This window comes from Montipora foliosa, chromosome 7 (genome assembly GCF_036669935.1).
Source record: "Montipora foliosa isolate CH-2021 chromosome 7, ASM3666993v2, whole genome shotgun sequence".
In the NCBI taxonomy this organism is placed as follows: Eukaryota; Metazoa; Cnidaria; class Anthozoa; order Scleractinia; family Acroporidae; genus Montipora; species Montipora foliosa.
In genome coordinates this window covers 33,354,893-33,367,482 of record NC_090875.1, presented here as the reverse complement: position 1 = coordinate 33,367,482, position 12,590 = coordinate 33,354,893, and the positions used below count along the sequence as shown (strand labels likewise).

Genomic DNA, 12,590 nt, shown 5'->3' with positions numbered 1-12,590 from the left:
TGAGGAAAAACCTTTTTACAGCAATGTTTAAATTATAAGCTTAAGCTTACGGTAAATTTCATTTGAATCTATTTTTTAAATTGAGGGGAAATTAAAATGTAATTTGCAATAAGAATGGGTCCAACACAGAAATCCTGAAAACCTTCTTCACAAACAAACTGATGATAAACTTGAAAACCAAATTTGAGAGTAGGCTTAACTTCTTGCCGAGCCATACAAAAGTTGGGCACATAAACAAAGACAACGCTTATCTGGCTTATCGGTTGACCGTAAGTTTTTTGAAGAAAACGACTAAATAAAAGGTCAACGGTAAATACCTTCTCCAATCGTCGAAAAGGCTACATCGGGCCACTGCGTAAATCGCACATCCTTCGTCTTTAGTTATGCTCAAAGCACGGCGGGAAAATTTATGTGTTGTCGAATGCAGTCGCGGCGCGAATACAATCCCTTTCACAACGCTTTAGATACATCCAAAAAGCCGTCCATCAAGCCTTGATATAATTCTTCCCAGAGTGGCCAGTTAAAAATATTTTCACAGTCTAACACATCTTCAGGTGACCTAGTCGAGGTGGCGGAAGGAGAGTCGAGTCGAGTCGAGTCGAACGAGGTATCGCACAGCGTTGACGTGGACGTTGTTAGTCCACTGACTTGATCTAAAGTTTTATGCTTCGGACTAGAAATTTTCCATTACTTAGTTGAATTTGACGGCAAATCTCCCATTTTGGCGACCATTTCAGCTTTTCACCACAGCTCTTTCACCACACAAATCTTTCACAGTCTAACACATCTTCAGGTGACCAAGTCGAAGTGGCGGAACGAGAGAGTCGAACGAGGTATCGCACAGTGTTCATGTGCTCGTTAATCCACTGACTTGGTCTAAGGTTATATGAGACAGGATGAACCAAATTTCAAAATCATTTCTCCGTTTTGAATGTAGTTAAGCTTCGGACTAGAAATTTCCCATTACTTTGTTAAAATTGACCGCAAATACCACTTTCACCACAGCTACAGCGCTGTCGCAAGCAAACCGTCGCTTCGTTTCAGAAGGCCGATTCACTTTCTGTGATTGGTTAAACAAAATGACGTGTGAATCGCGAGGTGTGGAGAATCTACGATTCGATGACAAATATAGCGGGCAATGTCTTCCTTCGTAATTTTGACCGAAAAAAAAAAAATGCAAAACATTTAATTTTTGGTTTATCGTGAACTAAAAAGAACTGTCCGAACAAGAGCGTAATATATGGCATTAAAAGTTACCCTTTTCGACCATCATTTTGTTTCTTTGCCTTATATCTACCTTTTTATGAGATATATAATTATATATTGTTATTTCCGGTTTCACTTGTAATAATAATAATAATAATAATAATAATAATAATAATAATAATAATAATCTTTATTTATATAGCGTTATTTCTACTAAGAAACCAATAACACTTTACAATAATAATACGTGAAAAATTTATGATAATAATACATAAAAATAATAGATAATAGTAATACCTAAAATATACGAAAGACTGTAATATGAATGGCTAATCAAGATAAATATATTAAAAAAAATGCTTCTTAAAAAGAACGTTTAAAAAGAAATGTTTTGATCTGCTTCTTAAAGGTACTTAGAGATTCAGTTTCTCTAATATTGTCAAGTAGGCTGTTCCATAATATAGGACCATTCACAGAGAAAGCTCTTCTTCCATATGTCTTAAGGTTGTACCGCGGGACAACAAGGAGTCTTTTGGAGGAAGAGAGTAAAGACCTGGTCGGTTCGTGTTTAGTGATCATGTCAGATATATAGAGTGGCGCAATGCCGTGGTACGCCTTAAAAACTGGTACCAGGATCTTAAATTCAATTCTGACAGCAACAGGCAACCAGTGGAGTTCTTTAAGTATCGGAGTAATATGTTCAGTCTTCTTAGTGTGTGATAGTAAACGGGCAGCAGCGTTTTGTATATATTGAAGTTTTGAAGGAGGTTTTGTGGCAGTCCGGGTAGTAGCGAATTACAATAATCAAGCCTAGAAGTCACAAACGCATGTATAAGTATTTCAAAGTGCTGATGAGATAGAAATCTTCTTATTGTAACTAAATGTCGAAGTTGATAAAAACAGTCACCGTCAACGCCACCGTCACCGTTACCGTTATCATTACTGTTACTATTATCGTTATCGTCATCGTCATCGTCATCGTCATCGTCATTATTATTATTATTATTATTATTATTATTATGTTTCATGCTCGAATATGTCTCTAAAAACTTTTACAGCTTACCACAGTGCATACTGTACAAGGTATGTACTTGTGTTGTTGATAGTGTCATAAACTTTGATACATCCTTGCACTTACTTCCAGTCTTTTTCTTTCTTGGTCTAGATACGCCTGGGCTGCCAAATTTCTGCCTCGCTCGTCGTCAAAGTCTTTCAATTGTTTGAGCAGCCCTAGGTATTGTTCCTTCTCCTTCATCAATTCCTGAAACGGATAATGATTATTCTTCATTCAGGTTTTTATGACCGAAAAAAAATGAATGCTGCGCCCGAGATTCGACAGTCTCGGCATGTTCTTAGCCTGGTCTTAAAATTTGGGTTTTGGCTGTGCATATAGCTGTTAGAAATAGCCTCAAAGACAATTTATAGTAGATTATCATCAGATCATATAAATCTGGAAAATATCTGCATGTATACACGCACGAACGTATGCTGTTACCGTAACATGTGTAATAGAGAAGTTTCACTTGACTGCCTAAAGTAACTCGTCAACTTCTTTGCAAAATATTTGTTTTACATTTTTTTACGACGTGCGATTGGTTTTAAAAACGCGCTCCACTTTCCCATCTAACATGAGGGTGGAACCGTACTGAATAGAGGGCGATGGTTATGAAGCCCAGCAAACATCAAAGAGGCAAACCAAGATGCCAAGATTTATGTTGCAACGCCCGCGACCATGCACAATATTTTGTTTTGCACCAATTTACTATGCATGAATATAAATTACGTAACCAAAACTTTCCTATTGGCTAGTTCCTCAGTCAGAAGTAAACAAATATTGTGTTTTGTGCACGGTTAAGGCAAAAAAAAAAACAACAAAAAACAAAAAAAAAAACGAACAAAAACATACAACATAAGAGCTTTGTCGGACTTCATAACCAATCCCCTTTATCAAGTTTGCACCCAAAATCAAACATGACTAGTACTTGTTCGCACACATTTTCTCACAGTTCGCGTCGAATACACGTACATATTTTCTTCGAATTTTGATTGGTTCTCTGTATTGTCTGTGTCTTTTGTGATTGGCCAGAGTGATGACTTTGGTTTTAGTTTTGCGACACTCAGTTGAAACCGTTCCAAGCCTGTTCTATTCAGACCGAGAGTTTTTTGAAGGGAAATAAAAATGCATGAAATAAGGATTCCTTACAGGATGAAACTCAAAGAACACTGCAGCAATGACATCTTTGGCGCCTTTTGCAGACTTGTAGTAATCATCTTTAATTCGGGTGTACCCGATAATGACGTCATCAAAAGATACTCTAGCTGCTTCTTTGCCTTGCAGTTTCTGTAGGACTGGGTCCAAATGGTTTCTTTTTAGCTGTCCAAGGAGATCCTTACAATATTGCCTTGTTTTTGTTTCATTATCTGTCAGCCAAGACTTTAACTTGCTTAACACAGATTCCTAGTAAAGTTGAAGACAGAACAGAACGTTGAGTAAAACATAATTGCGCAAAACATCACATTTAATTTATATCAAGGTAAACTCATTTCCTGACAGACCATGACTAACAACCGTTTAATAGCCTGTGCAAATTTGCGAAGAGAATTGTTATTGCTTAAGAGTCACTGACTGCAAATATCGAGAATGGCTGGCCAGGTTCGAAAAAACGAAAACCCTGAAACTTTGCCTGAAGAACGCTCTTAGGGAACTACTTTCAAAAATATTTTTCCGATTTTCTAAGAAATTAAAGTCTTCGAGAAATTCGCAAAAAACAAAATCACTGCTTTTTGCCTCATTAAATATGCATAAAATATCTGGGAAATTGACAAAGTTCTCGGTATTCGCATTCAATCAGTTTATAACACTGGAACACGGGATAAACTTAGCATGAAAGCTTTACCTTTCTTCTATCTAACAATAGGAAGTTTTCAATTTTTTAAGCATTTTGAAGGGTTCTGTCAACTGTCGAAGAATTGCGTTTTCAAGCCCTTATGAAAACGGCAAATTTTGGGTAGTTTTACGGGATGAAAACGCATCTTGGTATGTCCGATATGGAGGCAAAATGTTACCCTTGTTTCATGAGTCCACAAATAAACCGTAAAACTTCTTTACACTTCACATGCTTCACATGTTTATTTCGTTTTCTTTTTGCTCTCGTCTTCGTTCAGCTTGCGCTCTCTTTTCCGATAACCCGGATGAATACGTCATACACAAGACTCGTTTCCGCTTCCGGTTGTTTTGCTTTTAGTACAATCTCTACATGTAACATACATCCCCTCCGAGGAAAAGTGTCGTCCCCGACACTTAATGAAAATGTGAAAGAAAAATCACGACAGTAAACTAGAGAGATAATTCTCCTACAAAACAGTTCACGTTTTCCGTACAATAAAACTGACTTAAAGGATCCTTTCTTCTTAGACTCATTTCATCTACTACACAGTTACATTGGTACCAGTAATCCATAAAGGCTGCAGCCATTCAGTGTTCTGGTAATATTTTCTATCCTGAGGGCTCACCCTCCTTAAAAGTTCTACTTCTTTCTGACAGTGTCTTGAGCAAGAAAAAGAAATCTAAGTGTTACTTTTTTTGTCCCCTTTTTTTTTTTTTTTTTTTTCAACAAAACGGAACTAAGGTTTTCTTGTCGAACAGCAGTCTTAGAATGTGGGGCTTGGCATATGCATGTGTCCATAGGTCACTGGATATAGTCCATGGCAACCAACGTTCACTGGGTAACTAAAGTTTGCTAGAGCCATCCCCTGGTTGCCAAAGATCATTGGATAATGAAATTAGGGAAACGGCTGCATGGTCATTGGTGGTACGGGCTGCCAGGTAGCTGGTAAACTTTTTTGCCACGCAAGAGGAGGACCTTGGGCAAATGGAGTAGATGGTAACGGTACACTGTCATTGGTAAGTGACTGCACAACAGCTCTAGCCTGGTACACTGGGTTTCCAAGAGTGTCATAAGTCAAGACCGCTGGGGGACGTCTGTCACGCTGAGGTCTCGACTCCGCTATAGAGGCGCCTTCCTGACTAGTGTTACCTGGGGTTGATGGTCCTGCCTCATTCTCACTCGCTTCAGGGAGGGGTGCTGTCTCCTCCACAGGGGGGTGCTCTTCATCTGCCGTGCAACCATCTTCTCCCTCTCCTTTGTCTGAGACGGTCGCTGATTCTCAGGCAATATCCTCAGAGACTGCCTCCGCAGAATGGTCAGTTTGTAGCTCTGGTGGCCGTTCAGGTTCGAAATTCAACTCGTAATGCTCGCTTTCATCGTCTGACGACTCTTCCACAAGTGTTGTAGGTGCCTGATTTGTCTCTCTCCTAATTTCTTTCCGAGGCTCCTGTCTGTGAGGGGTCTTACTCGCAACATCTACTGGTAGATGGTTGCAGGGCAGCAACAGGTTTCTGTGTAGAATTCGTGCTCTACCAGGACCTGTCTCAGGTTTGACCTCATAAACTGAACTGTCCTCACCTTTACGACTAATCACCACATGAATTCGGTCTTCCCAGTGCGAGCGAAGTTTTCCTGGGCCGCCCCGTTCGCTTAAATTCCGCACAAGCACTCTATCTCCGGGTTGCAACACTGAACTTCGGACATGATGATCATAGCGTTGTTTGGCTCTGTCGCTCCCTTCATTTGCCTGTTTGATTGCCAGTTCATAGGCCTCTGACATCGCCTTCTGCCACTGCGCTGCATATTGAGTATGGCTGCCTTGGTTACCTGTCCTGTCAATGCCAAAGATCAGGTCGATTGGCAGACGAGGGTGGCGGCCAAATAGCAGATAAAAAGGAGAGACACCAGTAGCCTCGTTCTTCGTGCAATTATATGCGTGTACGACCTGATTAAGGTGATCTGCCCACCGTGATTTCTATGTCTCTGGTAGGGTGCGGAGCATATTTAACAAAGTGCGGTTGAATCGTTCAACTTGTCCCTTGTGGATGATAAGGGGTGGTGCGGAGTGTCCCACGCCGCGCAACTTCTCTAGCTCTCGGTGAAGGCGATTTTCGAACTCTCCTCCCTGGTCATGGTGAATCTTTAAAAGGAAAGCCGAATCGGAGGACGAAATCATTGTAAAGCTTCTGAGCGACTGTTCTGGCTGACTTGTTTTTTGTTGCATTAGCTTGCGCATAGCAAGTAAAGTGGTCCATCACAACAAGAATATATTCGTACCCTCCACTGCTCTTCTCCAGATGGAGAAAGTCGATAGCAATCAGTTCGAACGGTGCAGTAGTGGTGATGGGTTGTAATGGAGCCCTGATCTTGAGAGTCGGAGGTTTACGTTTAACACATTGACAGACATGCCTAATATAGTGCTCAATGTCGCTCTGCATGTGGGGCCAATAGAAGCGCTCTCTAACTAGGTGTTAAGTGCGATCCGCTCCAAGATGACCCATTTTCTCATGCAACTCCTTGAGAATCAGGGAGCGCAGTTTTTTTGGAATGATGATTTGAGTACGACTTCTTGTGCACCGTTGTAGTATTCCATCCTTGTCAACTGACAGGCTATTCCATCCATGAAGGAGCAGCTGCACATCCCTTGGCTCTTTCTTTCTCTCGGCTGTCGTTGGGCGCAATCCACACTGAATCAACTCTCTTACTCGATTGATGACTGGATCCGCAGTTTGTGCTTGTTTTACGTCAAGTTGCGGTACACTAGGTTTTCCTCCATCAGACATATCTGATTCGAGTGTAGCAGGGTCTCCTCAAAGAGCTGAGATCCAATTCACTGTCCCTTCCTCTTGAAGCTTTGCAGAACACACGACAGTCTGGAGGACTTCATGCGGTATAACCTCTGTGTACGACTCCATATAAGCAATATCATCAAGCGCCATTCGCGACAATGTATCAGCATCAATGTTCGCTTTTCCCGGTCGGTAGTGAATTGTGAAATTAAAATCAGCCAAGTCATCTATCCAGCGGAGGCCTGTGGCGTTAAGTTTTGCCGAGGACAGGACATAAGTAAGCGGATTATTATCTGTGTACACTTTGAAGCTTTGGGCGTAATAAAGGTAATCTCTGAACTGGTCACAGATGGCCCTCTTAAGTGCAAGGAACTCCAACTTCCCAGAATGTAAGTGGTAATTCTTCTCGGCAGGAGTCAAAGTGCGTGACCCATAAGCAACAACGCGAAGGACATCATTTTGGTGTTGGTACAGCACAGCACCAAGCCCATCCTTAGAGGCATCTGTATGAAGGACAAACGGTTTCTCAAAGTTCGGGTAGGCCATGACTGGAGCACACGTCAGACAATCAATAAGTGCTTCTAGTGCGGATTGGTGAGAGGTGATCCAGACAACTGGGTGCCTTGGCGGTAACTGTGAAGGGTTCCTATTGCCTTGCCTTGGCTTTTCTCTCATGGACTCTTCAGAAGGGTGATCTGTTATCTTGATTAAATCATAGATTGGTTTTGCAATTTTTGAGAAGTTCTTTATATATCGACGATAGTAGTTTAAGAACCCCATTAGTTTGCGAACTTCATTAACTGTCTTTGGAGATGATTCCTTGAGAGAAAGCACTGGCTTGATACTGGAGGGGTCTAGCTTGTAGCCCTCCTCAGACACCACACGTCCAAGAAATACAACTTCTTTTTTGAACAGTTTACACTTCCGCGGTTTGAGTTTGACTCCATGCTCTCGCAGCCGACGCAGGACTTTGCGTGTATGTTCAACATGTTCCTCAAAGGACGCACTGAATATAATTATATCGTCCAGATAGGGTATACAAACAGTATCTCGTAAGTCTCCTAGACAGTTCTCCATGAATCGCTGGAAAGCCCCTGGGGCTCGGGAGAGTCCGAATGGGATCCGCGCCCATTCGTATAGACCCCGTGGAGTGATAAATGCTGTATAAGGCTGACTTTTAGCGCTCATGAATCCTTGATGGTAAGCTTTGCCCTGGTCTAGTACTGAAAACCAAGAGTTCCCACCGAGATTATCTAAAGTCTCCTGTATCCTCGGAATCGGATGGCGATTTGGTCGCGTTTTCTTGTTCAGTGCTCTGTAATCCACTCATAGCCGCAAACTTTGGTCCTTCTTTCTGACACAAACAACCGGTGAACTGTAGGACGAGGAGGACTTTCGGATGAAATCACGATTTAACAAATCTTCAGTATAAGCCTTTACGTCTGGGTATAGTGGTTTTGGCACTGCCACATAGTTCTTCTGAACAGGGGTTTGATCCTCAAGGACCAAGTTTAACTCAAGGTCTCTAATACAGCCAACATCACTGTCATCCCTTGCAAATGAATCTGCTTCCTCGGTAAGTAATTTAAGTGCCACTTCCTTCTGATGGGCATTGAGACCACTTAGGTCTATGTCCTTTATGTGTGATGGAGTACTCAAAGGTCCTTCAGCATGTGGAGGTATAAGCGGTGGGCCTCCGGCGTTTCCAGTACATGTTGTAGTCTGATCAGCAACTTTTGCGTCTGTAATCTCTTCATCAGGTGTTTCCATGTTCCCATTAGAGTCCTTTAACCTAACTTCTACTGGTGTAACTGATTGTAAAAGTTGTAGTCGGCCGAGCAAGGTTCGTCCCGGAAGTCTGATATCATGGTTGGTATTGTTAACAATGTCAATTTCTACTTTACTTGATTTCCCTTTCCTTACAGTCAACAAAGTCTCTGTATTCCCCAACCCGCTAGGCCATGGGTTAGACTCATCCGGTTCAAACAATACTGGAGTGGTTCTCTCAACAGGTCCTGTATTTGCTCTGCAAGTCACACTTTGACTTTGTCTGGGAGGTATAATAGTATCATGCTTCATGGTCTTCATCAAGCAGAGATTACTTTGATTACGGCTTTGGATAAAATTCAATAATGCTGAAGCATTTTTGCCATTTAACTCAGTAAAACTTGAACTAATTTCTTGATGTAGCATGGCATCCTCACTACTGGTTTTAACAATCTCCTCAATCACGTTAAAGCCGATTATTGGCGTGTCTAATGATTGGTCTGTAACAAGAAAGGGAACTGCCAATTCCTCCTTAGACGACAACAGTCTAAAGTTAAGCTCCACCCATCCTATGTATGGCATCTCACCACCATTGGCTGCGGTCAGGTTCAGTTCAGAATTTAACAACTCTGATATGTTCCCAATGGTGATCCCAGGGAAATTCCTTCTTACTAACTGGTCAGATATTAAGGACACCTGGGCCCCAGTGTCCCAAAGTACATCTACCTTTTGGCCATTGATCTGCCCCTTAACAGTAAACCTCTTTCCTACCAGTCCTACCACTGTGGCATGCTGCTGTGGTGTTAGGTGACTGACAAAGGTGCTACTACTGGGATCCGCATTCTCTTGTTTTGCTTAGTTTGACAGGTACTCAATTGTATTACACAACACTTTGTGTTCCTGCCAGTGTTTCTTCTGACAATTCCGGTTACAATACTTTACGACCTTGCACTTTGAACATTGTAAGAACTTTGCCTTTTCTGACTGAACTTTCCGACAACCATTACATCGGAGGGACTTGTTACTACTGTTGTCGACTATTCCGCGTCCCGCCGGAATAGTCGTCGACCGTTTCCCTGTCGACTACCCCGGTTCTCGTTACGGTAACATTCCCGAGCCACATGCCCCGAGTCACCACAAGCAAAGCAATGATTACTTTCATCTCCTCTTCCCCTCTGCTTGCAATTCTGACAACCCCAACTTGTACGATTTGGCTGGTAACCATTCCCACGGCCCCTGTAGGATGGCCCACGCCTGTTAGAATTTTCTGCTTGGCTCCCTCGACGGTTGACTTGATCCTTGAGATCATTTATCTCTGACTTGATCTGACGGATCTTTAGCAAAAGCTGCTGACCTCCATCTGTAGTTGCATTCTTAGCTCTTGCTTCTCCCTCGTCTTTGCCTACCTCACATGCATGAACTTTGGTAGACTTTTGGCGTTCACTAGCCAGCTTGGAACTCCTTTCTGCTTGTTGCGAGGCTAATTCGTTCACCTGCCGCATGAGCTCTTCATCGGTGAGTCCCGAGGTGCGTAAGGTGGGTCTTAGGTTAGATGCGAGGATGTCATCACGAAGACCAGTTTCAAATGATTTTACAAAGGTTTTCTGAATCAGGGATGCACCATAATTAAACTCACAATCTGACTCCTGGCTTGCAAAATTCACCTTGTTACGCAAATCCAGCGCACGGAGAAGAAACTGTTGTGGGGATTCACTGCTTTGCTGGCATACGGTTGCTAATTGCTGATATACTTCTGAGGCTGTTTTCTCTCTATAATGGACACGAAGGATCCTTCGTAGCTTAGCTAGTGAGAGGTCACTTAGAGTCTCAACATAGCTCCTAAGACTACTGTGTGGTGAGATGGCACGAATCACTGCATCCACAATTTCATTTTCTTGGTAATCACGTTTTAGCCCTGAGTCTATTTGGTGCATTAAGGAAACAAAAGTTAGTTTCTCTGTTTGCCCTGGTTCGCCGATCTGACCAGAAATCTTAAATTCGCGACGTAGCAAAGATGAACTCGACTTTGTTTTCGCTAACTGACTCAATATATCTTCCACTCCCTTTTCTTGTTTAGGTCCTCCGTCAGAAGATTGTTTCTCCGTTTTAACTCCTGAAGCTGCTGGTTTTTGCTCTACCACTTCGAGGGGCGGTACACTGTCGGTCACAAAAGCAAGTAACTGTTCGAGGCACGCTCGTGCTTCCTTTTCATCGCCCGCCATTTTGCTGTCGATGGTTTTCGTAATAATTTTGATTCTCTGCATCTTACTTCTACCCGCAAGGTCATCGTCGACTCCTAATAGTTCTATCATTTCAGCCAAACCCTTCTCATCTTGTTCGAACAATCGAGACTCTACTTGGAGTTGTAATTGTTCCATAATCAATTCTAACCGCGAAAGCTTATTTCCAAACTGAACACAAGTAACCTAGCGCAAACGCTGTAATTCCGGTAACAGTGAGCCGACAGAACAAATCAACTCGTCTACTTCGCCAAACACAAGACAACTAGCGAATGTATTCCCCCGTCACAGAACCCAATATTGCAAAGTCCTACCGTACGCATCTGACTGTTTTCGGCCGCCGCTTGTCTCCTCGACTGCAAATCCACGTGCTCATACCGCTCCACTCACAATCTCCTTCGCTCCAATTCTGACCATTTCTGCTTCCCTTGACGACAAATAACGTCCCACGGACTTGAGAATCGAAGTTCGTTCTGGCAGGGTCGCCAAAATGTTACCCTTGTTTCACGAGTCCACAAATAAACCGTAAAACTTCTTTACACTTCACATGCTTCACATGTTTATTTCGTTTTCTTTTTGCTCTCGTCTTCGTTCAGCTCGCGCTCTCTTTTCTGATAACCCGGATGAATACGTCATACACAAGACTCGTTTCCGCTTCCGGTTGTTTTGCTTTTAGTACAATCTCTACATGTAACAAAAACAGGTACTGTGCAAAAGTGTGTCGCTTCTACTATAATAATATTAAAAAAAATTCTGGGCAATCGAGGTTCACACAGGTAAAATGCAAAAGTTCGTGACAGTCTCTTCTTAAATTTGCATAATGCGGTGTGTTCAAAGGACCAGCACACTAGTCTGATTTTCTGTCCATTTGTGGGCCATGCTTTGTAGCAAAGATGCAAAAAGAGGGTTGACCCATGTCTTTATTACAACAGCGTTTTGTTTTCTCACGCAAGCTACATGAAACTAAAGTAAAGCCCAAAATATAAGTTCCAAGTTACACGGACTAAACACGCTACATTGACTGGCGTCATGTAATACATAGTTTCCCGAATTATTTTCGATTAGCTACAATTGGAATTTCTAGATTATTGAGGTTTAGACACTTGCTTATCACAGAAACATAAAGCGGTTAGTATTTCCCATTTATAAACACTTGATTAGTCTGCAAATATTCAAGAGCATACTGCCTGTTGAATTAAGTTCAGCGTGTCTCGATTTTCGGATCTTCATGGAAAACCGCGCAGGTTTAAGTTAACAAAAAAATTAATTAACTGAACACGAAGAGGTTTTACTAACCTGATCCAGCTGGACCGAGCAAACAGGTGTTTTGAAAAATAGAGTAAGACTGTTTGTTGTCTATCCTGCTATCTCCTTGGTGGCCGAATTCGGCCTATTAGTCCAGCCTGCCGTGCCAACTACGTCTTGCTCTACCGTGATTTGAAAGGTCGGATTTAATTCAGTAGCACAGAAGATAGGAAGAAGTTTGCTTTGCTGAAGACCATTTTATATGCTAGAAAGCAACGGCAGCTGATGCAGTAGGCTATGATGTTAGTTCGGCACGGCAAGAGCATGCCGTTTGAAGCCAAGGCCTGCGAGACACGCTACTCCCGTGTGGCTAGGCCTGCCGTGCTATAAGTAGTCGTGCCAACTTAATTCAGCCTGCCGAACTGATCAAACTTAGTGCATGGTTTCAAACGTCG

General features: G+C 42.3%; 1 protein-coding gene across 3 annotated transcripts in view; it reads right to left on the bottom strand.

The window, feature by feature from the left end:
* The window catches only part of LOC138011854 (guanylate-binding protein 6-like), a 62,876-nt gene that overhangs the window by 6,307 nt on the left and 43,979 nt on the right, over positions 1–12,590 (bottom strand). For all 3 annotated transcript variants that reach the window (XM_068859081.1, XM_068859080.1, XM_068859079.1), the window contains 2 exons: positions 3,410–3,664; positions 2,345–2,467 (listed from right to left, as the gene is read on the bottom strand). In XM_068859081.1, the coding sequence (XP_068715182.1) occupies positions 2,345–2,467; positions 3,410–3,664 (378 nt within the window). The remainder of the gene's footprint in view (positions 1–2,344; positions 2,468–3,409; positions 3,665–12,590) is intronic.